The sequence below is a fragment of the Canis lupus genome, chromosome 23 (assembly GCF_048164855.1).
Source record: "Canis lupus baileyi chromosome 23, mCanLup2.hap1, whole genome shotgun sequence".
Taxonomy (NCBI): domain Eukaryota; kingdom Metazoa; phylum Chordata; class Mammalia; order Carnivora; family Canidae; genus Canis; species Canis lupus.
The window spans coordinates 28,928,281-28,953,055 of record NC_132860.1 but is presented as its reverse complement, the minus strand read 5'-3'; the positions used below and the strand labels follow the sequence as shown (position 1 = coordinate 28,953,055).

The 24,775-nt window shown below is 36.2% G+C and overlaps 1 protein-coding gene across 6 annotated transcripts in view; it reads right to left on the bottom strand.

Moving 5' to 3' along the window:
• The window catches only part of UVRAG (UV radiation resistance associated), a 312,994-nt gene that overhangs the window by 274,890 nt on the left and 13,329 nt on the right, over positions 1-24,775 (bottom strand). For 5 of the 6 annotated variants that reach the window (XR_012015697.1, XR_012015696.1, XM_072794671.1 and 2 more), the window contains exons 2-3: positions 8,822-8,939; positions 871-905 (exon numbers count right to left, since the gene is read on the bottom strand). Coding sequence is in view for 4 of the 6 variants with exons in the window: in XM_072794671.1 (XP_072650772.1) it covers positions 871-905; positions 8,822-8,939 (153 nt within the window). In the remaining 2 variants the exon portion in view is untranslated. Of the gene's footprint in view, positions 1-870; positions 906-8,821; positions 8,940-9,213; positions 9,360-24,775 lie in introns of those variants that run through there. The other variant, XM_072794669.1, reaches the window with a different exon arrangement.

Below are 24,775 nucleotides of genomic sequence, written 5' to 3'. Positions count from 1 at the left end.
AGAGTGATGAATACTCTAAGGAAAATAAAACAGGTGACATAAAAAAAAGAGTGACTAGGAGAAAGGGAGTCACTTTCAATGGAATAGTCACAGAAGGCCAAGCCAAAGTTCTATAACTGAGACCTCAAAGACATCTTTAGCCAAATGAAGAGCTGGGGAAACAAGTATTCTAGACATAAGAAAGAAGACAAGCTCGGCATGTTTGAAGCACTGAAAAGATGAGGTATGCCTGGAACACAATGAATAAGGAAAAATATTAAGAGATGAGGTTGAAAAAGTGGACAGAGGCCACTTTTTCCAATACAGCCTTGACCACTAAAAGGATATTTTAATTACCATAAAGTCCTTTTTTTTATCAACATGGCCCAATAAACTGAGCCATTTATGCAAATATCTCGTGTACATTACCAAAAGAAGGAGACTTCCAACTTTCTAACTTAGCAGTGCCACCACCAAAAAATAAGTGGGAAGATCCTATACGATAGTTGTAGACATGAAATTCTTAAGAACTTTATCTGAACAAAGACATCATGTATTATGTTTGGTAAATCAAATCGTTAAAAACAAAATCCTATAGTGAATAGAACAGAATTATAGAATATGAATTGAAAAAAACACTGAAGTTTTTAACAGAGAAGATATCAGTTCATTCAGCAAATATTTATCAAGCACCTACTATGTGCCAGGCATGTTCTAAGTATAAGAGATACAGCAATGAACAAATCAATGAAATTTTAAGCAATAACTAAGCAGAAGGTTTAAATGTAGAAGTATCATAATACCAAAACTGAACTTGAACTTATGTCTCAGCATATTCTGAAACAAGAGTTATAGGCTTAGTCAAGTGTACCTGTCAGAAAGCAAACTTACCAAGGAATTCTTAATCACTTCACTTCTATAAAATTCTGGAAAAGAAGAAAAAAAACAATAAGTGATATGAAAGAAAATAAGCTCATTAACTCTTAATCCTATAAAATTTTTAACATATATTCTAGTAAAACATTTAAAAGATTTTCAAGGGATCTATTTTCTCTATATCTTTATCTGCAAAATAATAAAATAAAAACTAAATAAAAGAGCCTTAAAGGGAAAACATTAATAAAGAAAGGTCAAAACCTGTTAAGATTTAATTTAGTATATTTTATCCCAGATTCAAACTTGAGCTCTTAAAAAATTAGACTTTCTTCTCTCCTATCTTACTGCCACTCTATAAAAACTGATTCCATATGCTCTATTTATCTCAAACATCTCTAATGATTATCCTTTGTAGTACTATGGAATGGACGCTGATCTAGCAACTAGGTTACCTTAATTGTAGTTCTACTATCATTAGCATTCTGTTCCTTTCATTTCCTTAGGCCCATTTTCATTAGACAACTTAAAGAATTAGACTAGTAAGCAAAGGCCCTCTGTAAGCATTAAAATTTCATGATTCTACAAATCTTCATTTATATTGTAAATGTTACAAAACCTAAAGACAATAAAAAGAGAGAAATGCAGCAGAGGTGCAGTGCCTCTTCTGACTCTGCTGAAGTCACCATCATGACAGTCTGTCTCTGCAGAGCCTACAAAAGACCTTCGTATCCTGTTGCTCTAAGACAAATTTCCCAGGTGTGATGCATGGGCCACTGGTATTTGAGATGATTTTAGGTGATCACGGACACATTTTATTTTTTTCTTATATATTTAAATTTATGTCTCATATATTTATCAACCCTTAATTTTAAGCTCTGAAATAACAATAGCATTTGTTTTGTACAACTGCTATCTCCTCAGCACATAAAACCATTCCTGGCACAGAGGAGACATTCAATAAATACTTTTTAATTGAATGAACAATTTTACTTAGACATAAGTTTAAAAATAATGAATTTAAGGGGCACCTGGATGGCTCAGTTGGCTGAGCATCCAACTGTTGATTTCAGCTCAGGTCATGAACTTATTAGGGTCATGAGATCAAGCCCCATATTGGGCTCCATGCTCAGCAGGGATTCTGCTTGAGATTCTTTCTCTCTGCCTCTCCCCTGCTCACTCTAAGTAAATCTGTTTTAAAAAATTAAAAATAATGAACTTAAAAATATATATTAAGTATGTAATGGTATAGATGAAACTCAAATATAGTGAAACATGTGAAAGAAGTCCACTAACAACTGAAACTTAGGAATAGGCAAAAAAACAAAGAGTAGGCCTAAACATAAAATTCTTACAGGCAAACTCTTTAGGTTAAAGTATTTCTTGGTAAACAAACTCTATATGTGTCTCTCTTAAAAAAAAATAAATAAGGATAATTATTTTATTTTGTAGAGAGACAGTCACAATGTATTAAATTAACGTTCTAAGAATTTATAACAGGATCCAAATTTTCCTAACTATGCTAATAATGTTTATCTTAGGTGGTAGGATTAGGCTGCTAACTTTTATTTTCTGCTTGGCAGTTTCCTATTTTTCTATTTAGAAAAAATATTTTAAATAAGAAAAGGGATATTCTAATTGTTTTGAAAAGAACCCTTCTGATAAACATTTAGGTTACTGCTAATTTTTATATATTTCAAGTAATGTTATAAATAATCATTTAGAGATATATATCCTAGATAAATAATCATTTAGAGATATTTCAAGTAATGTTATAAATAATCATTTAGAGATATACTTGAATCTATAAGATAAACATTTAGAAGTAAAATGCAAGACAAAAGGAAAAATACAGTTTGAATTTGGTAGATATCACCATATTGTTTTCTAAAAGTATTATACCAATTTATAATTCCACTTATGAAAATACCTGTTTTCCCTACACTGGTAATCTTAAGTATTATTTTTTTCATTTCTTCCCAAATGATTAACCAATTACTTCAACCATAAATTAACTATAAAAATGTTTGTGTGTAGGTATACATGTTTGTGTGTATAGGCATATGTGTGCATGCATGTGTGTGTTCTAATTTATATGTGCCACGTTTATTTTTAGGGGCAAGAAACCTAAAAGGGTTAAAAATGTTTTTTATTTCAAAGTACTTTCAATTTATACAAAATATATTTTTGTATCGTTTGAATTTCTTACAAGCATGTATAACTTTAAAATCGATGGAAAAAATATTCTTCTTTTCTTTAGAAAGAAAGAAGTCCTCAGTTTAATCTGCAAAGTGTCTAAATTAAACAGTTCCCAAAATATATAGCTTCAGCTCTACGATGACTAGTATCATTATTTCTTCTAAAACTTTGCTGAGGGATCCCTGGGTAGCACAGCGGGTTGGGCGCCTGCCTTTGGCCCAGGGCGCGATCCTGGAGACCCGGGATCAAATCCCACGTCGGGCTCCCGGTGCATGAAGCCTGCTTCTCCCTCTGCCTGTGTCTCTGCCTCTCTCTCTCTCTCTCTCTCTGTGTGACTATCAAAATAAATAAATAAAGAAATAAATAAATAATAATAAATAAATAAAAAATAAAAATAAAACTTTGCTGACTGAATCATTGTATGTATAAATGAAACTAAACAATCTGCTTTCTTCATTAGACCTTCAAAACAGAGTTGCTAATTTAAATGGAAAAAGATCCACAAAAAAGCCATACATGGGGATCCCTGGGTGGCTCAGCAGCTTAGCGCCTGCCTTCGGCCCAGGGCATAATCCTGGAGTCCTGGGATCGAGTTCTGCATCAAGCTCCCTGCATGGAGCCCGCTTCTCCCTCTGCCTGTGTCTCTGCCCACCTCTCTCTCTCTCTCGCTCTGTGTCTTTCATGAATAAATAAATAAAATCTTAAAAAAAAAAAAGCCATACATGAAATCATGGAGTCTGAGGCACTTTCTAACATGTTAAACATGGGCCTACCCTGTTCACAATTCTGTTACATATTGTCAATAAAATTAGCAGCATGATACAAACTATAATATAGTGAATGTAGGAGAATTTAGAGTCAAAAAATAGTTCCGGTCCCCAATCTACCTATGATCTTCACCCTGGATGATCAGTTAACCTTTTGGGTCACACAGTTTACCTTTAAAAGAATAATGAAACATGGAAAATAACAGGGGTATTTTAAGGTTCAAATGAAATAGTGAACTAAGAGACACCTGGGTGGCTCAGTGGTTGAGTATCTGCCTTTGGCTCAGGGCATAATCCTGGAGTCCTGGGATCAGGTCCCACATTGGGCTCCCCATGGGAAGCCTGCTTCTCCCTCTCCCTCTGTGTATATCTCTGCCTCTCTCTGTGTGTCTCTCACAAATAAATAAATAAAATCTTTAAAACAAAAATAGTGAATTAAAAACACTTTATAAACTGTAATTTTTATTAACATAGTTGTACTAATTTTTATTAATTCAATTTAAGCCAAACTATTTGTCAAGTAAATTTTCGGAGATAACCACCCAAGACCTATTTCTACATGAAAGGGACCATTAAAAAGATACAAATGCTTCTCTATCCAGTCATTCAACAAATGCTTTTTTAGTACCTCAACCTCACTCATAAAAGAAAAAATACAAACTTAAACTATACTATAAAAGTATTTTCACCTATCAGATTGGCAAAAATTCAAAAGTTTGATTGCATACAAAAAAAAAAAAAAAAAGTTTGATTGCAGTCTGTCGGTGAGCCTGTGGGGGAAAAGGTGCTCACACCTGGCAAGTGAGAAGACAATTTTGCAATATCTACCAAAACTGTAAGTGTACATATCCTTTGTACTTCCACTTCCTGGAAATTTACCCCACAGTTATACTAGCACTCATACAAAATAATGTACTTATGAAGTTATTCAAAGCATAACAACCCCAATACCTACCAAGAGAAGCCAGTGAAATACATTATGGTACATCTATTCAATGCAAAATTATGCAGGGAAAAAAAATTGGAGAAGCTCTAAAAACTTAGGGAAGCTTTCTATGGAAAAACATCTAAGACATTTTAGGTGAAAAATGCAAGGCACAGAAATATATATAGTTTGGTACTATTTTTTACTCGCATTTGCATAAAGAAGTCAGAAAAGAGAAACAGGAAATGTAGAACAGTGGTTATTAGGGTAGGGTAAAAAACTAGGGAGATGAGACAGGTGAAAGATTTTAAACCTTTATATATATTTTGAACCATGACTACATTAGCTATGAAAAAAATTAAATGAAAAAAATATATAAGGGCTTAATATGTGCCAAGCATCATTCCAAGGGCAGTAACCTAAAATTTTATGGATTATATGGAGTTCATCTTCTGATGTATTCAAAAGAGCTGGTTGGCATTCCAGGAGAGGACAGGCAATCACATTTCATGGGTAAAGAAAAACTATGACTGAAGAACAAACTTGGTTTTATGAAAATTCCAAGTTTAAGAGAGAACCAAGATTAGAACCTAGTTCTTCATCCATTAACACAAGGCTTTGTTCTCTGAGGGTATGATAGCTTTGATTTGAACTACCTAACAAGTAGGCAATGTGCTAAGAGCACCAGAAGATGTCAAAAGTCAAAAAATCTCACACATAACTTCCTGGGATCTGCTGTTAATTCAGCCAAAATAAAAGAATAATTTCGAGATCAGTATTTCAAATATTCGTCCAATTAAAAAAAAAACTTTTTAGGGGCACCTGGGTGGCTCAGTGATTGAACCTCTCTGCCTTTGGCTCAGGTCATGATCCTGGAGTCCTGGGATCGAGTCCCGCATCAGGCTCCCCACTCCCTCTGCCTATGTCTCTGCCTTTCTCTCTGTGTCTCTCATGAATAAATAAATAAAATCTTAGAAAAACAACAACAACTTTCTTTTAAAACTAAAAAATGATGCCAATTAACAGGTGGTACAGGTGGCTTTGTGAGAAGAGCCAGATGGTCCTCTATCATGATCATCCTACACCAAGGCCACGTAATGATCATGAAATGAATATCGTGTTTGTCATCAAAGGTTCAACAGGATAAATTGGATTAACCAGGCTTACTAACCAAAGAGCTTCCTCACTCTTCCTAAGATAGTCAAAAGTTATAAAGCCCAATATGTGGGCCCAAAAGAAGACCACAGACTCCATTCAACCATGACATGTGGAGTAGAAATAGGTCTCAGAAACCATCAGTTCTCTCATTTTAGAGATAAATTAACCAAAGCTCACAAGAGGAACTAAATGCCCTAGCCAAGGGGCTTGCCACTTAGAGACAGATGCAAAACCACTGGAAGAGACTGTGCTTCTCTGTGGTCTACACCAGCTACTTCCAAACTGTATGAATGATCATTTTTCATCACGAGAATTTTAAGAAGCAGTCTATGATAATTTCTAAACTCAAGGTATAGTCTGAGCTAGAAAATAACAAAAAGCAAACCAGAAAAGTCACTTTGTTTCCATCATATATCTCTAAAAAAACTTTTTACAAGATGGTCATCAACCAACTACTCTCTTCTTATAAACTACTTCAATTGTTAATATTACAAATTACCAAATACCTAAAATGTGCTAAGTACTATGTTAATTATTGTCATCAAAGAGAACACTGGAACAAGAACATAGAAGTTTTATAAAAATAATCAAGGATTGATCATATAGAAAATTACCAAAAATTTGAAATACTCGGGGTTCCCCGGGTGGCTCACTAGTTCAAGCATCCAACTCTTGGTTTCGACTTAGGTCATGGCCTCGGGGTCATGGGATCAAGCCCCCATGGGGCTCCACACTCAGCAGTAAGTCTGCTCCTCTCCCTCACCCTCTGCCCCCCTCTTCAACTCTAAGTTGGGTAAATAATTCTTTAAAAAAAAAAAAAATGTTTTACTGCTCTGGCATGGGGCACCTGGCTAGTTCAGTCGGTAGAGCATGTGACTCTTGATCTTGGGGCTGTAGTTTCAAGCCCCATATTGGGTATAGAGATTACTTACATAAAAATCTTTTTTAACCTAAAAAAATAAAACAAAACACTCTGGCATTGTCATAGATTGCTAATGATAAAACCAATTAGTGAGCAATAGACCAAATATATTAAGTTTGCAAAAATGCTTATACCTTAGGACAAACAGTGACCCAACTGTTTCATTTTCCTTCTGGAACATAGGAAGAAAACATATTCCAGTCCTCTTTTCATCTAAAAAGGATGACACTACTGATTTATGGCCAATGGAATGTGATAGAATTGATGTAGGCCATTTCCATTAAAAAATTCTCCTCAAATAATCTTTCTCTTTTGCCATGCCAAAAGTCATGTATTGATAATAGTAGCATTCCAAAATAGAAGGAGCCTGGATACCTGAGTCACTGCTTAGAGGACAGCTGCCAAGACTATGCCTAATAAGAATACCTGCACTGGACTTAGTGTAAAAGATTTATTATGTTATGCCACTGAGATTTGCAGTATTTGTAGTAGCTAGGATTAATCATTCAAATTAATACAGTATTTTAAAAATATGCAATGGTTACAATGAAAAATAAGAATGAAATAAAATTATATGAAAATGCAGAATTTAGAATCCTTTTTTTCATCCTTAAAAAAAGTTTTTAATGCAATTTACATTATGTTGGGGGTTCTACCCCATATAATTCCTGACTGAATCTTTTAATGAGCATATGCTCATTGAAATTAAAAAACAAAAAAGGTATTATATAACTACTACTTTAATAATGGTCTTTAAAAGTAATTAAAACTACGGACGCCTAGGTGGCTCAGTTGGCTAAGCGTCTGCCTTCAGCTCAGGTCATAATCTCAGGATCCCAGGATTCAGCCCCGCATCTGGCTCTCTGCTCAGCAGCAAGTCTGTTTCTCCCTTTCCCTTTACCCCTTCCCCTGCTTATGTTCTTTCTTTCTCTCTCTCTCTTTCTCTCTCTCAAATAAATAAAATCTTTACTTAAAAAAGTGATTAAAAACAAAAAGATAAAATATCATTTGATTTTTTCATCTTTGCCACAGCAAAATTCAAATAACCTTAGTAACTCTAATTAAAATAATACCACTTTTTGTTAATATAAATAGATCTTCAATCACATCTTACCAAGCGTTATCACTTTATCTCAGTTGTTCCTCAAAAAAATCTGTCTTGCCAACTTCATAAAGCATCATTATCTCCACTTTAGAAATGGGAAAAGTGAGGTTCAAAAAGCCATGATTTTTGTCCAGTATCACACGGCTAGTAAATGGCTGAGCTAGACCTACTACTATCTAAGTATTTTCAATTTTTATTCAATATTTCTGCTATATACCATGTTTTGTTCCCTAATACAACCCAACACAGGTCAACTGATTATAACCAAGTGCCTTTCATTCAATATGTATTCAAAAGATGATTGTGATTTAGAATCAGATATTTATTTGTTCTACTCTCAGAACTGCCACTTATGGAGCAGTCCACAGTACAATACGTGCAAATGAATTCAGGGAAACCACGTCATTCTTCTATAAATAATAACTCTGTATATATACAAGGAATTACAGATATGAGAAGACATAAACTAGTTCCAATTTTGCCATATTTTTTACCATAATATTTTTAAGACTATGTTTTAAAGAAAATAAAATTAATACTGTACACAGGATTCATACAATCTATTTTATGATAGCTACCAGAATAAAAGCATTAACAGCTAACATTCATAATTAGGATTCATATAATCTATTTTATGATAGCTACCAGAATAAAAGCATTAACAGCTAACATTCATAAATAAACGATAAATTTACAAATTTAAGAACAATCCAAAAGCCATGTTTCTTTTATATATATGTAACAACTGCTCATGAAATATTTTTGGACAGCAAGACAGTTTAACTTTCCAAAAAGTAATAATAGCAAAGCTAGAGGCACTGATACTCACTTGTGTTACAAAAAACTAAAAATGAGATATAACAGTCTGTGGGTAAGTCCACAGATTCCATTACCTTTATATATCTTTTCAGTATTACACAAGTGAAGCGTGAAGTAGGTATCAAGGAGCTGATGGCCATTTCTATTAACAATGTTCCGGGCAGCAATGTTCCGAAGGTGTCTAAGACGTCGCTAAAAAAAAATCACAAAAAAGAAGGACACATTCAGCTTTCCCTCCTATAAAATTTTCTGAAAGTTAAGATCCAAAAATAAAACATAGAAATTTGTCCCAATTATTAATTTATTGAGCCAGTACCCTGAACCCAGTCTTATTTATGCCTCAGCATCCCCTATCAAATAGGAATTATACCTGCCCAATCTCATTTACAAGTTTGTTGTGAACATGAAATGACAACAGATATGAAGTATTGTTGAAGACCATAAATGTTATCTAAGTACTATATACCTGTACCATAGCATTAGTATTTCCTGGAACATAAACTAAGTAGCCATTTGCTTTCTTCCCTTCTGAAGAATACTAGCAGACATGTAAGTCCATCTCATACCTACACACAAGGAGTTTTTACATACATACACCCCTGTTGCTAGTGTAGTCTAGATGCCAGATCCTCTGTACAACCAGGAAAAGATGCCAAGCCAAATATAATTCACTAGTCACTCGAGCCAGCCAATAACCCAACTGTTATGAGCTTAAATTAAATCTTCACCTGACCATTAGCCAACCAATCTCTCTTTCCTGTTCAGGCCTCCTTTCCAACAACTTCTCCAACTAAGATGCACAGATCTTTTGGAGTCCCAAGTGCTGAAAAGGTAAATGCTCCATAAGCAACAGTAAAAATCAACAAAAATACAAGATAACAGATAACCAAATAAAAGCATATCAAAAACAGTAGATGTTGGCAATGCTCAAGCCTGTGCACATTAGATTCATTCCCAAAGGCTAGTTCCCAGCATCAGATAATTATTTTCAGACTTAAAAAATCAAGTGCTCAGTTTTAAAATATGCTTAAAGATCCCCTTTCAGACTGAAAGACAGCCCAATCTACTGAGGTAAGTCCATCTTCAATTACATATGCAGTCAGCTGGGAAAGTACAGTTCTTTCTTTCCATGAGCACAGCAACCTAATCCTTTCTCTCAATCTTGAGATTAAGATTCTTTGAAAGAGTCTATTATCTAATAAATTTGTGTAATACTTTTAAGTATGAAAAGGCCCAAATATATTTACAAAAAGTTCACAGGGCTAAGGTGCCTGGGTGGCTTGGTCGGTTAAGCGCCTGCCTCAGCTTGGGTCATGATTTCAGGGCCCAGGGATAGAGCCTGGGGTCAAGCTCTGTGCTAGGTAGGGAGTCCGCTTCTCCCTCTCCCTCTCCCTCTGCTCCTCCCCCTTAATCGTACTCTCTTGCTTGCTTGCTTGTTCTCAAATAAATAAAATCTTTAAAAAGTTCTTAGGGCTTATTCTAAAAGGCTCTTTTATATGATCTGTCAATGGTTTCCATTTCATACTCTGGATTTCAGCAACTACCATTCCTTCTATATATTTTTCATTAGCTCTCTCAATCAAGATTTTTAATTACCCTATAAACAATAATCACATCTATTTTGCTGTAAGATTGCAATTTTGGTCCTCTGTTCAGAGACCTGAAAATATTCCCCAGTCTCTAGAATAAAGTATACTTGCCCTATTGCTTTCAAAGCTCTGTATAATCTGACCTCTCTGCATCCTATCTTTATTTCTCACTAGATCTTCCACATACCCAAACCCTCAGTCACACATGAATGCTTAAGGTTCCATGAAAAAGATCATGCATGTTCCTAGCCCCAAGCTTTTGTTAATGCTAGCCCCTCAATCTAGAATACCATTCTCTTAGAGGAGAACCTATTTCTACTTCAAAGTTTGAGAGAACACTTCTCCTTCTTTTGTCCCTAATTGAAATTAGTCTTTTAAAAACTGAACAAAGGGGCAGCCCCGGTGGCGCAGCGGTTTAGCGCCGCCTGCAGCCCAGGGCGTGATCCTGGAGACCCTGGATAGAGTCCCACATCAGGCTCTCTGTATGGTGCCTGCTTCTCCCTCTGCCTGTGTCTCTGCCTCATTCTCTCTCTCTCTCTCTCTATGAATAAATAAATAAAATCTTTAAAAAGATAAAATAAAATAAAAACTGAACAAATAAGAACTTTGCTTCTATCTCTCCTATAGCACTTATTTCATTTAACCTATTCTTATTAGTTGATTAGTTATCTTCCCTATTAATCTAGGAGGAAATGACTTGATGATAGAGGCTATTATCATCACTACACTGTCAGCACTTATTAAATGCTTACCATAATATGCCATGCACTGTGCTAAACACTTTGTACATATGATCTTATTTAATCCTCATAACTCCATGATGTGAGGTTTTACTCATTATTTATCTCTTTATCCCAACATTCCTACATAACCTACATCTCCCAACATTCCTACATAAAATAGTAAATAATAAATGAGTAGTATAGCTCAAAAGAAGGCAGGAAAGGGATCCCTGGGTGGCGCAGCGGTTTGGCGCCTGCCTTTAGCCCAGGGCGCGATCCTGGAGACCCGGGATCGAATCCCACGTCGGGCTCCCGGTGCATGGAGCCTGCTTCTCTCTCTGCCTGTGTCTCTGCCTCTCTCTCTCTCTCTCTCTCTCTCTGTGACTATCATAAATAAATAAAAATTAAAAAAAAAGAAGGCAGGAAAGAAAAAGGATTATACCAATATATGTGGATATATATCACACACTTTGATCTCCTATACACACACACACATAATTGATACGATCTGGTTCTCCCCTATTGCCACAGAGAACAGAGTGAGTAATGATCTATCCTTCAACTCAAGAAAATAATTTTATGACAAATATAATAATAATGGAACAGACTGCCTTACAAAGCAATACACAAGAGTTGGACAGAGATATAATCTATAATTGATGAGCAGATACTGTTGAAGAAATCTTTCCAGTATTTTGGAAGTTAGCACAATCAGCTCCAAGACACCTTCTGATTCCAAGCTCTAGGATTCTAAAATTAGCAATGGAGGGAGTCTACAAACATTCATCCAGGTAGATTACCAACGTATCACTACTGTTTCCATGTTTCCTTTCACTAACATGAGCAAAACAGAGATCACCACATGAGGGCATTTCATAGGAAGGTTTACCAAAACAAAACAAAACAAAACAAACTCCTCCTCCACAAATTAACCAACTATACTTAAAGCACGGACTTTGAGCTATACAACTTTTTGCCCTTTCCACTATTTTATTTATTTCAAAAGCATTAGGGTAACTATTTTCATTACACCATGATGAATTAAAATACAAGACGCTCTCAGCAACTAGAAGGACAAAGGATATCAGCTCTGTGCAGGTAAATTATTGATGTAATCTTGGTGAAAGGCAGTAAATGTATACATGATCCCTCTTTTGCCCTTTGTCTTGGCTTCCTCTTTAATCATAAAACTGCTTTTCATTTTTAAAAAATGCTAAACTGTAATAAAATGAAGTTTAATTAATAATAGTGTGCCAATGTTACTTTTCAGTTCTGACACATGAAAAATGGTAAGGTAAGATGGTGACATTAGGGGAAACTGAATGAAGGAATTCTCTGTACATTTTTGCAACTTTTCTGTAAATTTAAAATTACTGCAAAAATAAGGTTTTTCTTAAAAGTTACTGCCTTTTTCAGAGTTAGGAAGTGTGTAACCAGGACAAAAAGAGTGCCAATAAGACATTTCACAAGTACTACTTAATAAAACTCTTCTCCATTTCCACCATTCACTTTAATCTCCCACCTCCTCTCTTTCTCTTCTTTCCCTAAGACTTTATGCAATTAAAAAGAAACACTGGAAGGTTAAGTAAGAAACTCATAAAAAATGATTACCTATGGGGGTGAGAACAAGCTGGAGGGAATAAGTAAGACTTCTCCTGCTACTTGTTTATATAGTTTTGACTTCTGTACCATATAAGTGTCTTACATGCTCAAAACAAATTTTAAATAAATAAGAAAAAGTGTAAATCAACTAACCTAGTCCAAAATATAATGGCAATACCAAAACTTACCACCAGTTTTAGGATATATTATCTACCTTCACCCAAATTATTAACCCTATAACCCAAGAAGTATTGAGGAAACCAGAGTGACATAAAGGATCCTCTCTTATTCATAGTTCCCCAAGATCTATACTTGAAAAACAGTATGTAATTTTACCTAATATGGAAATAGGGTTAGTTATGATTATGAAATGTTCTCCATGCATCATTCTTCAACAGTAGTTTAGGCAGCAAAGGTATACTCTTATAACATCCACTCCCAAAACTAAAGCTGAACAGATTTTTATTTTTAAATTGGAATTAATATGGCTTAAAATCTTTGAAATGCTTTCTCTAAAACATCCTATATAGAGAACAAAAACACACACTAACATATAAAATTAAAATCTCCTATTCGGCTTTGATTTGTAATATTGATAGGTATAATTAGAGCAGAATTCTTTTTTTTTTTTTTTTAATTTATGATAGTCACACAGAGAGAGAGAGAGAGAGGCAGAGACATAGGCAGAGGGAGAAGCAGGCTCCATGCACCGGGAGCCCGATGTGGGATTCAATCCTGGGTCTCCAAGATCGTGCCCTGGGCCAAAGGCAGGCACTAAACCACTGCGCCGCCCAGAGATCCCAGAGCAGAATTCTCCTAATTAAACATTGGCAGTGAGCAAAAGATCAGTATGACACTAAATTCTTAAACATTTTTACAAATCTTTCAAATATAAATTCTAAAAAAAAGACTTAAGTGGTATGCGTTACAGATCTGAAACATTTGCTTTAGTAAAAAACGAATTACTCTTTAGTAACGATTGAAATTGATGCCTCTTAAGAATTTGTTAATACTACTACTGTTGTTAGGCAACTCCTTCAAAAACAAAACAGTAGTCTAAAGAAAAGTATTTTTTTTAAAGATTAATTTTTTTTTTCATTTATTTATGATAGTCACAGAGAGAGAGAGAGGCAGAGACACAGGCAGAGGGAGAAGCAGGCTCCACGCACCGGGAGCCCGACGTGGGATTCGATCCCGGGTCTCCAGGATCGCGCCCTGGGCCAAAGGCAGGCGCTAAACCGCTGCGCCACCCAAGGATCCCTAAAGAAAAGTATTTTGTTCTTTATTTTGTGTTTGTATTGTCCTGCCCAGGACCTATTTGATTAAAACAAAAAAACTCCTTTGCAGAACCACCCTCCCTACTATCAATCTCTAGGCTTCCTATAGAATTAACTCTACCTCCAACCCCAGGGATGTTCATGCCATGACTCAGATCAGGTCAATCAGCACATTCCTTCCCCCTAACCATTTTAGATGACTTAATTAGGACCACTGAAAGACTCAGAAATATTAAATTATTGAGAGTTCCTTTTTTTTTCTACACTGGCCCTGAACCTGGAAGCATACAGAGCTGGAGATGTTGGCAGCTGTCCTTCCATCACAGTGAAACCAAAGAATGAAACCAACAAAGAAGAAAGCAGAGTAAAGAGATGTGAGATTCGGTTCCTGACAACAATTTAAGTGTCTCTGGATCAAACCATACCTAAAATGAGAACTGCAATGACAACTACCAGCTCAATCTTCATAAAACTTTCAAAGATTACTACTAGGGTGATTTATGTTGTGGCTATCTATTTAAGATTCATCCCATTACAGGTTAGTAGATGAAGAATAATATTCTAATTTAGTGACAGGGTATACAGAAATGTTTCATTTTGTTAAACATCCCCATGTTTTAGGAAATGATCATTTCTGGTAGGTCCGTTCATTTTTGTTGATACAATTTTGAATCTCAATATGGGTGACAGCTTTAAAAACAGTCAAATCACACTTCAGAATGGAAAGATGTCCAAAGCAATTTTCAGTAGTGAAATATGTCACTGGGGTTCGATATTCCAGTGACATTCCCTTACAGGCATCTAAAATGTTCTGACTTCTGAAGTATAATAATGACCAAAGAGAACTAAGGTGCCTTTGATCTTGTTCCTCATCACTGCCATAGAGAGTGATTCAGGGAGGCTGATGGCCAACAGGAAGAGGATGGGGCTCCCATTCACCAGTCCTTCCCTGTCTTAACCCTTGCTTCAAAAACAAGAGTACTGTGGTTCTTTATATATTTATCATTCCACAAATCCCCACCATAGCCAAACTAAATAACTATCCCACACATGCCTTTTATAACTCGTAAGACCTTAGAGAGATTATCTTCAAAACACATTTTAAACCTAATTTGTTTAATCTACAAGAGCTATTATAAATCAATAATATCAATAATCTATAGTCCAATAGAAAAGGGAGTAAAGGATATAAAAAGGCAGACCACAGAAAAAGAAATGAAAATGGTCCATAAACATAGGAGAAGATGTATAATCACACTCCTAATGAAAAAGATATGCACATCAAAACAATCATTCCACCTCATGGCAGACTAGTTTCCAAACAATGACAAACCAATACATCACACCCCCGCATGCTCTCTTACTATGTGATATTGCCACTCCTCCATTACATAAAAGGGTCTATGTTCCCTCTCCCTTACATGTAGGCAAGCCTGTAACTATAGTAGAAATTAGACTACATGACTTCTGAAGCTAAATCATAAAACGATCTACTTCTCCTAGGCTGCCCTTAGAGCCCAGTCACTCGAATGTGAGGACACCAAGCAGCTACATGAAAAGGACTTCATACTTGTTCTCCACAGCTCCAAGTGAGATCCCAGCTACAGCTAGACACATAAGTGACCATGTCAGCCCCCAGCCTTTGAACCACCAGAAATGACAACAAATAAAGCAGAGAGAAGTCATTCCCACCACAGCCAAATGAAACTGCACAATCATAAGCAAATTAAATGACAGTGTTGTTTTATGCCACTAAATTTTCTTTCTTATTCACCAACAGAAAACGAAGAGACCTATCTGATTAAACAATCAAATTAGTCTTTGTCACGGTTGATATGAGTAAGGAAAATAATGCCAGAGGAAACATAAAATGGTTCAATCTGGAGGGAGAGCAATTTAGCAATATTTATTAAATTTTAAATTGTATGGGATCCCTGGGTGGCGCAGCGGTTTGGCGCCTGCCTTTGGCCCGGGGCGCAATCCTGGAGACCAGGGATCGAGTCCCACATCGGGCTCCCGGTGCATGGAGCCAACTTCTCCCTCTGCCTGTGTCTCTGCCTCTCTCTCTCTCTCTCTCTGTGACTATCATAAATAAATAAAAATTTTTAAAAATTTTTAAAATTGTATATAATATTTGAGCAAGCAATTCCACAAGGCACAAAAATGTGTGCAAATATGCTTATTCTGATATTGGCTGTAAGAGCAAAAATTTAATGACCACACTTAAGTTGTAGTACATTTATACAACAGAAAATTATGTATCCATTCTTTAAGAAGTCCTAATATGAAATACAAAAGAGCATGCAATTTCAAATGTTCACATAAAGAAATATTACTATATACTCTGAATGATGTAGATCAAGGGTTGCCAATTCATTCTGTAAAGCAGCAGAGAATAAATTACTTTAAGTTTTTCAGGGCATATCCCTTCTCTTCATATTCTTGTTTGTTTACAATCTTTTAACCAAGATAATCTTTTTTAGTCTCCTCAGTTACAAATGCCAGTAACTGTTGGCCAGTTTGCTAACCCCTAATGTAGAACGGTATCTATATTAGTAGATAGTAATAGTAATTGTATCCCACAGATACTAGGAGATAATCTTTTAAAGTAGCATTTGTCTTAGAAATGTAGTTAAACCTGTCCCCTTTCCTAAATCCTCATTTTTTTCAGGTCAGGCCTTTATTCTCCGCCTGAGACTAGGCTAAACGGCATGGAGGAATAAGGCCCATGTTGTCTCCAGTAAACTCAGATTACCACTATTTTGATTTTTTTTTTTTAAGATTTTACTCATTTATTCATAGAGACAGAGAAAGAGAGAGAGAGGCAGAGACACAGGCAGAGGGAGAAGCAGGCTCCATGCAGAGAGCCTGACGCGGGACTTGATCCAGTGTCTCCAGGATCAGGCCCTGAGCTGCAGGCGGCGCTAAACCGCTACACCACCGGGGCTGCCCTGGTATATATTTTTTTTTTTTGAGGGACCACAAAAGCAAACCTGACAGATGATTAGTTTTCCATATTCCCACAGAAGGTAAAAATGCTGAATTACTAATTGAGAATTTAAGCTTGATAAATTAGATCAGTCTTTTAAAAAAAATGCAAAAGCTCCTTCTAAATTATAGCATTCAGCCACCTAATTTTTCTAATCTTTGATCCCACCTGAAAGACTCCCTGTAAAAAGTGTTGAAAAGAAAAAGCTTAATTTAAAACTAGTGCATGAGGGACACCTTGGTGGCTCAGCAGTTGGGCCTCTCTGCCTTTGGCTCAGGTCGTGATCCAGAGGTCCTGGGAAGGAGTCCCACATTAGGCTCCCCACAGGGAGCCTGCTTCACTCGCTGCTTACATCTGCCTCTTTCTCTGTGTCATCATGAAAAAATAAATAAAATTTTAAAAATAAATTAATTAATTAAACTAGTACTTGGTGCTATTGGCTATAGGCAAATAGTGCCAAGAGCCAATGTTACAGATTTAAACGAAAAACCTACCAATTCTAATCTCTCATAAAATACATGATAGCTCCTACCCCTGAGTGCTCTCTGATGCAAATCATAACTAAAGCCTTTATTGTGTCAGTTCCTTCAGTTCTCACTCAGTCCCAGAATTTAACCCAGTTATTTAGTAAGTACTGCTAAATTATAATACAAACTTCTCTATAGGAAAAGACAAAATAGATCTCTGAACTTTCTACATTTCTTATACACATTGGCTCTGGGTTTTTTTCTCTCCACCCTGTCCACCCCCAATCTTGGTGGAAAGTCCCAACATGCCTTTCTTCCTCCCTGTTTCCTCTGGGTAGTGTTGCTCTAAGAAGCATTCTCTAGCATTGTTCTCTGCCTGTATCTCTCATCCTCCTTCTCTTGTTCCCTTCTTCCTTCTATTTTATCTTGCTCGTTTCTCCTTCACAGACCATGCCAGGAACTGTGGGGGTACAAACAAGGCATTCCCTAATTTCAGAGTATGTAACCTTAATTTTAAAAAGCTGAAGTTTGTGCACACAAAAAGGCAAATCTGAGGTCAAACAATCCAGCAGTATACTGTCAGTGAGCATTTACTAGAGAAGTGTTATTCTAGAAATGTTAAGACCAAAGAAAAAAGACACAGAATTACACAGGATGACCTGGAAGATACAAATTGGAAGAGGAGACAGCTTTCAGTGGTCCAAGTGTTAAGAGTAATATCATGGCCATAATTTGCTTCAAAATAATTCAAGTGAGAGAGGGAGGATGATTAGGCAGGCATACAGGTAAAAACAAGATATGCCATCACGTGGCAATTACCAAAGTCAGGTAACTGGGAGTTCATTATGCAACCGCTCATATATATGCATTTCAATATACACTGATATAAAAAAATATATATATACACTGATATATACAATACATATTTTACTATACATATTTCATTATTCACCAAAAATTCCATATTAAAAAAGTTCTAAAGTAATATTCTAAGAACAGGGACACCTGGGTGGCTCAGTGGTTAAGTATCTGCCTTCAGCTCAGGGCATAATCCTGGAGTCCTGGGATTGAGTCCTACATCGGGTTCCCTGCAGGGAGCCTGCTTCTCCCTTTGCCTGTGTCTCTGCCTCTCTCTCTCTGTGTCTCTCATGAATAAATAAATCTTTAAAATATATATATTAATAAGAACAGGAAAAAAGGGTAGACCATACAGGGGCCTAAAGCAAAAATGGGCTTAACAGGGAGACTAGATAATGGATATAGATGAGGATGAAAAGATTGACAAAAGAAATAAGGGAGATAAAAGGCCCTTACAGAAATATGAACTAATCAATAAAGGTGTTAGGGCAATAGAATACCCATAAAAATAAAAATAAAAAAGAACGAAAGAAAGGAAAGAAGGAAGGAAGGAAAAGATATGTGTGTGCGTGTGCTTAGAAAACATACTCTATACCTTATATCAAATTCTAGATGGCTTAAAAATATTTAAATGTAAATAATTAATGCATAAAGTACCAAAAGAAACAATGAGGAATTATTTTATAATCTCAAAAGTCCAAGAATGACAAAAAACTCAGAAGCTATAAAAAGGAAAAAAAATCAATAAATTTTACTACATAAAATGTTTTTAAATTATGCATGGCAAAAACTGCCATACGCAAAGTCATAGGAAAAACAACCTAACCAAAAATTTTTAACTCACATAACCAACTGCACTAAAACATAAAGAGCTCCCAAAAATCAATAAGAAAAAAAAAATCCAACAACCCAACAGGAAAAAAATGGCAAAGAATATTAACAAATAATCCACAGAAAAGGAAAAACAAACAGCACTTAAACATGAAAAGATTCTCAACCTCACTCGTAAGAGAAATGCAAATTAAAACTACACTAAAATTGGCACGGACCAAAAAGTCTGCTAACATATTTAGAGGCAAGGCAGTGGCAAAACAAGCACTTGGCAGAAAGAGTACAGGTGGAAAACATCAGAAGATGGCAATCTGGCAGTATCTACCAAAATTACAAATGCAGTCTCTGACCCAGCAACTTGACTTCTCCATTTGTGGAAAAAATATACACTTAGAAATATGCAATGTAATATATGTAATACACTATTGTCTGTATTAGCAAAAAAACTAGAACTACATTAAATGTCCATCAATAGGGACCTAGCTAAATAATGATATATCCGATAATGGAGTACTAACTAGCTAAATAATGATATATCCGATAATGGAGTACTAACTAGCAACAAAGAATAAATTAATGGCAGCTCTCTGAGCACTGATATGGAACAATCTGTAAGATATTAAGTAAAATTTTTAAATTTTTAAATTTAAATTTAAGGGACACCTGGGGGTTCAGTGATTGAGCACCTCCTTCAGCTCAGGGCATAATTCTGGGATCTTGGGATCGAGTCCCACATCGGGCTCCCTACCAGGAGCCTGCTTCTCCCTCTATCTATGTCTCTGCCTCTCTCTCTGTGTCTCTCATGAATAAATAAATAAAATCTTTAAAAAAAAAAAAGTCTCCTAAATTACATAATAAACAAGTTGCTCTTTAAAAAATAATAAATAGGGGCAGCCCCCGTGGTGCAGTGGTTTAGCTCTCTCTCTCTCTCTCTGTGTCTCTATTAATAAATAAATAAAATCTTTTTTAAAAAATTAAATAAATAAAAATAATAAATAATAAATTTAAATTTTTCAATTATTAAAAATTAAATTTTTGTTAAATACCTAACTGCTAAATTATATATTATATATTATACATATAGTTTATATATTTTATAATATAAATAATTTAAAAATAATTAAATAAAAATAAAACACAGGGCACCTGCGTAGCTCAATCTATTAAGCATCTGCCTTGGGCTGGGGACATGACCCCAGGATCCTGGGATGGAGCCCCTCATTAGGCTCCCTGATCAGTGGGAAGTCAGCTTCTCCCTTTCCCTCTGCCCCTCCTCCTGACCTGTGCTCTCTCTCTCTCAAATAAATAAATAAAAATCTTAAAAGAAAAATAAAAAAAAAAAAACACAAAACACCAAAGTTTGGGGCACCTGGGTAGCTCAGTTAAGTGTCTGACTCCTGATTTCAGCTCAGGTCATGATCTCAGGGCTGTGAGAACAAGCCCCACATCTGGCTCTGGGCTAGGCACGGAGCCTGCTTAGGATTCTTTCTCTCTCTCCCCACCAGCCCCTGCTCACTCTCTCTCTCTCAAAAGAAACCATGAAAGTTTACATTAGTCAGTGTGTTTAACATGTTAGCATCTGTGTTTCACAGGGAAAAAAAAGAATATAATTATGTAATTAGTGGAGATGCATAAAATATAATTGGTAACACTGGTTATCCCAGGGAAGGGAAAATGGGTATTTGGAGTACAGAGTAGTATGGAGACTATTCACTGTACCCACTTATACACCTGTGAATTGTGATCCATATGAATATATATATATATTTTTTTTTTAATAAAACCAGGGGCACCTGGGTGGCTCAGTCTTTTAACCATCTGCCTTTGACTCAAGTCATGATCCCAGGGTCCTGGGATGGAGCCTGGCATTGCTGAGCAGGGAGTCTGCTTCTCCCTCTTCCTCTGCCTCTTCTCCAGCTTGTACGCTTGCACACACTCTCTCTTTCTCTCTCTCTCAAATAAATAAAATAAATCCTTAAGAAAAAGAGAGAGACACAGCAATCAACCTTTAAGCAAAGGTATCTGTAATAGCCATTACCAAAAGCAGTGTGACATAGTAATAAGAGTTCAAACTTCAGTCAATAATCCTGAACTCCAGGGTAGCTCTATCACTCACTAGTGGGCAGATCACTTACTTTCTCTGAGGTTGTTTACCCTCCCATAAAAATGGAGATATTTCCTGTATGCCTACTTCTGTGGGTTAAGGATGAGATGAAATAATGGATATAAAAGCTCTCTGAAAAATCATAAAGTACTTTATAAATACAAAGTATTAACAGAAATAGGGATGTTGAGAAAGGGATGTGGTTATCAGTATAAAATGATTAATTGGTTTAGGCATTTCTAATTTGAAGTGAAGAAACATTTAGAATTCATTTATCTAAATAGAGGTGACATGGTGTCAAATATAATAGATCTCCAAAGGACAAACATTCAATAAATAGGATTGCAAAACTGGAAAACATCCTGAAGGTCATCTAAGCCTCTGCTAGATGGATTACCTGAGACTTTGTTGGAGACACACAATCTTGGGTCCCCACTACAGATCTACCCAATCAGAATCTATATTTTAACAGGACCCCCAGGTAATTTTTATGTACACTTTAAGTTTAATAAGTACTAATCTAGGGGGATCTCTGGGTGGTTCAGAGGTTTAGTGCCTGCCTTCGGCCCAGGGCGTGATCCTGGAGTCCTGGGATTGAGTCCCACATTGGGCTCCCTGCAGGGAGCCTGCTTCATCCTCTGCCCATGTCTCTGCCCCTCTCTCTCTCTCTCTGTCTCTCTCTTTCTGTGTGTGTGTGTGTGTGTGTCTCATGAGTAGATAAATAAAATCTCTAAAAAAAAAAAAAAAGAATAAGTACTAATCTAGGCATCTTATTCATTTTTCAGATATAACACTGGGGCCATAAGTAAAGGGACTTAGCCGTGTTCACACTAAAAGTACCAAAATCAAGATTTGGACCCAGGACTGATCTCTTGGACTATGTGTATATGCGTGCAAGTACACCATGTATTTGCTTCCCAGAAGTTTCAAAAGCCAGGAGACATCTTTGCCCTGCAGATATCCTATGACCCCATCATTTTTGATCAGCCACCAGCCCATCAATTTTTTCTTTCTTCACTATATCTCTGGCATATCATTCCTTCTTTTCCACATTCTTCATTCATTGCCCTAAAACTATTGCTGTGTATACTATGAAAAATCAGCTTCCTTCTCTTATCTAGGTATCAACTACCTCTTCTGCAAACAAGACTGCTCTTACAAATAGCAAGCTCTATAAATTCCAAAAGAAGATGCAAGCCATTAAAAACCATTAAATATTGGCACAACTGATTCTAGGCAGAATTTATGTTTGAAACCTAGCAAAACGAGCAACTATAATTTGGTAATCCTAATCCAGAAACTTCCTGTTGTCACTCCCACTATTTCTTTCCCATCACCTTCTCCTTTTTGCCCTAGAACTGACTCAGGTCTTCATCTAATAAGGCCCCTCTACTACAATCAAGCTTTGCTAAATAAATCCAAAGGCTCTGAATCTACTGTCTATTACCATTTTCTATCCCAATCTGTCCCATTACAGTCTCAACATTCACAAACATTCTCATATCTTCATAATTCTCTCCTATACACTATATTCTAATAAACCAAAGTATTTCATTCAACGTTTCTTGAATATCCACGATGTGCCAGGAACTACACAATGAAAAAGAAGTCTAAATACCTTTGATTACTTTTTCCTACATAAATTCAAGAAAATTGAAAGCCCTTGTCTCTGCCCTATGTGCATTTCTGCACCAACAAGTTTTGACTTTTGGGGGGCACCTGGGTGGCTTAGTCAGTTTAACCATTCAACTCTTCACAGAATTGTAATGAAGAGTAAATGGAGTGACTACAAAGTACTTAGACACAGTGATGGTACATGCGACATTGGTACATGTGACAGTTCAACATTACTATTATTATCAACCATCCTAAAGTTTCCTCATTCTTTTGTGGTAAGTTTACCTCAGAGCTTCAAAATCTATCCACTGAAATGGAGCTATACAGGTTTGTGAAGTTACAAGCAAAGATGAAACTGGAAAACTACATTTAAATTCAACAAGCAGAATGGGAAAAACTCTGAATTTAGAACCAGAATAAGTGGGTGTGAACACTAGTTCTTCTGTGTTCTTTCCTGGGCCTTGATTTTCTTGCCTGTTAAATGGGAGAGGTGGCTCTAACTACTGTAGCTAAAAATATGATGAGAATGGTTTTAAAGAAATTAGCTACTACAAACAAAGCAGCAGGGTAAAAGATAAAGAGCGGGAAACTTGCTCATGAATAAGTGTTAAAGTATATCTCTATAATGGAATGTGATAAGACATCACGAATCTTGGCTGGAGGCAAATATAGCAGTAAATGGTAATCACAAAGTTACACTAAAATGAACACCTACAATTTAGTAGGCAAACAATAAAACACTATGACCCAGCTCCAAAATCTCCACTTTTGACATATCCCTCCTGACTTCCCTGTCCCATCCACTACCCCAAACGAAGATGATCATTTCTCCCTTCTGTGCTACCATGACTTTGTGTACATGCCACCATCATGTAGTACTTGCCACAATGATGCTTTACTGCCAATGCTCCCCCTAACTGAGTTCTATTCCTACAGCACTTAGCACAGTCCTAGCACAGAGTAGGACCTCAATAAGTGATGGATGAACCAATGAGTAAATCACAGATAATACTAGCGATTTCACTATGCCATGGGAGGCAGTACCCTTAAGTACATGGTAACATTTAAAGCTATATTTTACGCAAAGCTCTTAACATATATTTTATCACAACTCTTTGCCCTTCTGTTGCCTCAATGACTATAAGCTCTTTAAGGACCAAAACTATGTCTTTTTATTCCAAGTGGCTAATGGGCAAACACACAGATATTCAATAAATGTCTGTTGATAGAAGGGAATGATGAATACATGAATAGAACTGTCTCATCACTCAGACCTCAATCTTACCTTATTTAGAAATTTTGTCAGCAGTCTTCTCACCACTCTTTCCACTACTGCTCTCTCTTCTTGTGTCAACTATACTTGAATTTAAAAATGAACAAATTAAAAAAAAAAAAAAAAACTATCCTCCCATTCTTGCTTATAGTACAATGCCGAAGTCAGACTGGTAAACATGGAGAGAGTGTTAAGAGCTGGGAAATTTTTGTTTTGTAACATCATAGCCAAGACTGGTTCAGGTAAGAACCATAATAGATGATAAATCTTGGGGGAGAAGAGCAAGATATATGCATGTTCTCTAAGTATCTCCCTACAAACTATTCATTAGTCATACGCATGTGCACCTGCACACATACACAGAATTCTAAAGTTGAGGAATCAGATAATATCTTGATCAGGTGATCAAACTTAACATCACCAGTAACGAACAAATGGACACTATGTGCATCCAAAAGAGATACCTTATAAAGGACACGTTACTTTATATGAAATACTCCAAGTGAGAATGCATAACCTGAATCTAATCAAAAGGAAACATCAGATAAACAGAAAATGAGGTATGTTCTATTTTAAAAAGGGAAGAGGTGGGCAGCCCAGTGACTCAGCAGTTTAGCGCCACCCTCAGCCCAGGGTGTGATCCTGGAGACCCCGGATCGAGTCCCACATCGGGCTCCCTGCATGGAGCCTGCTTCTCCC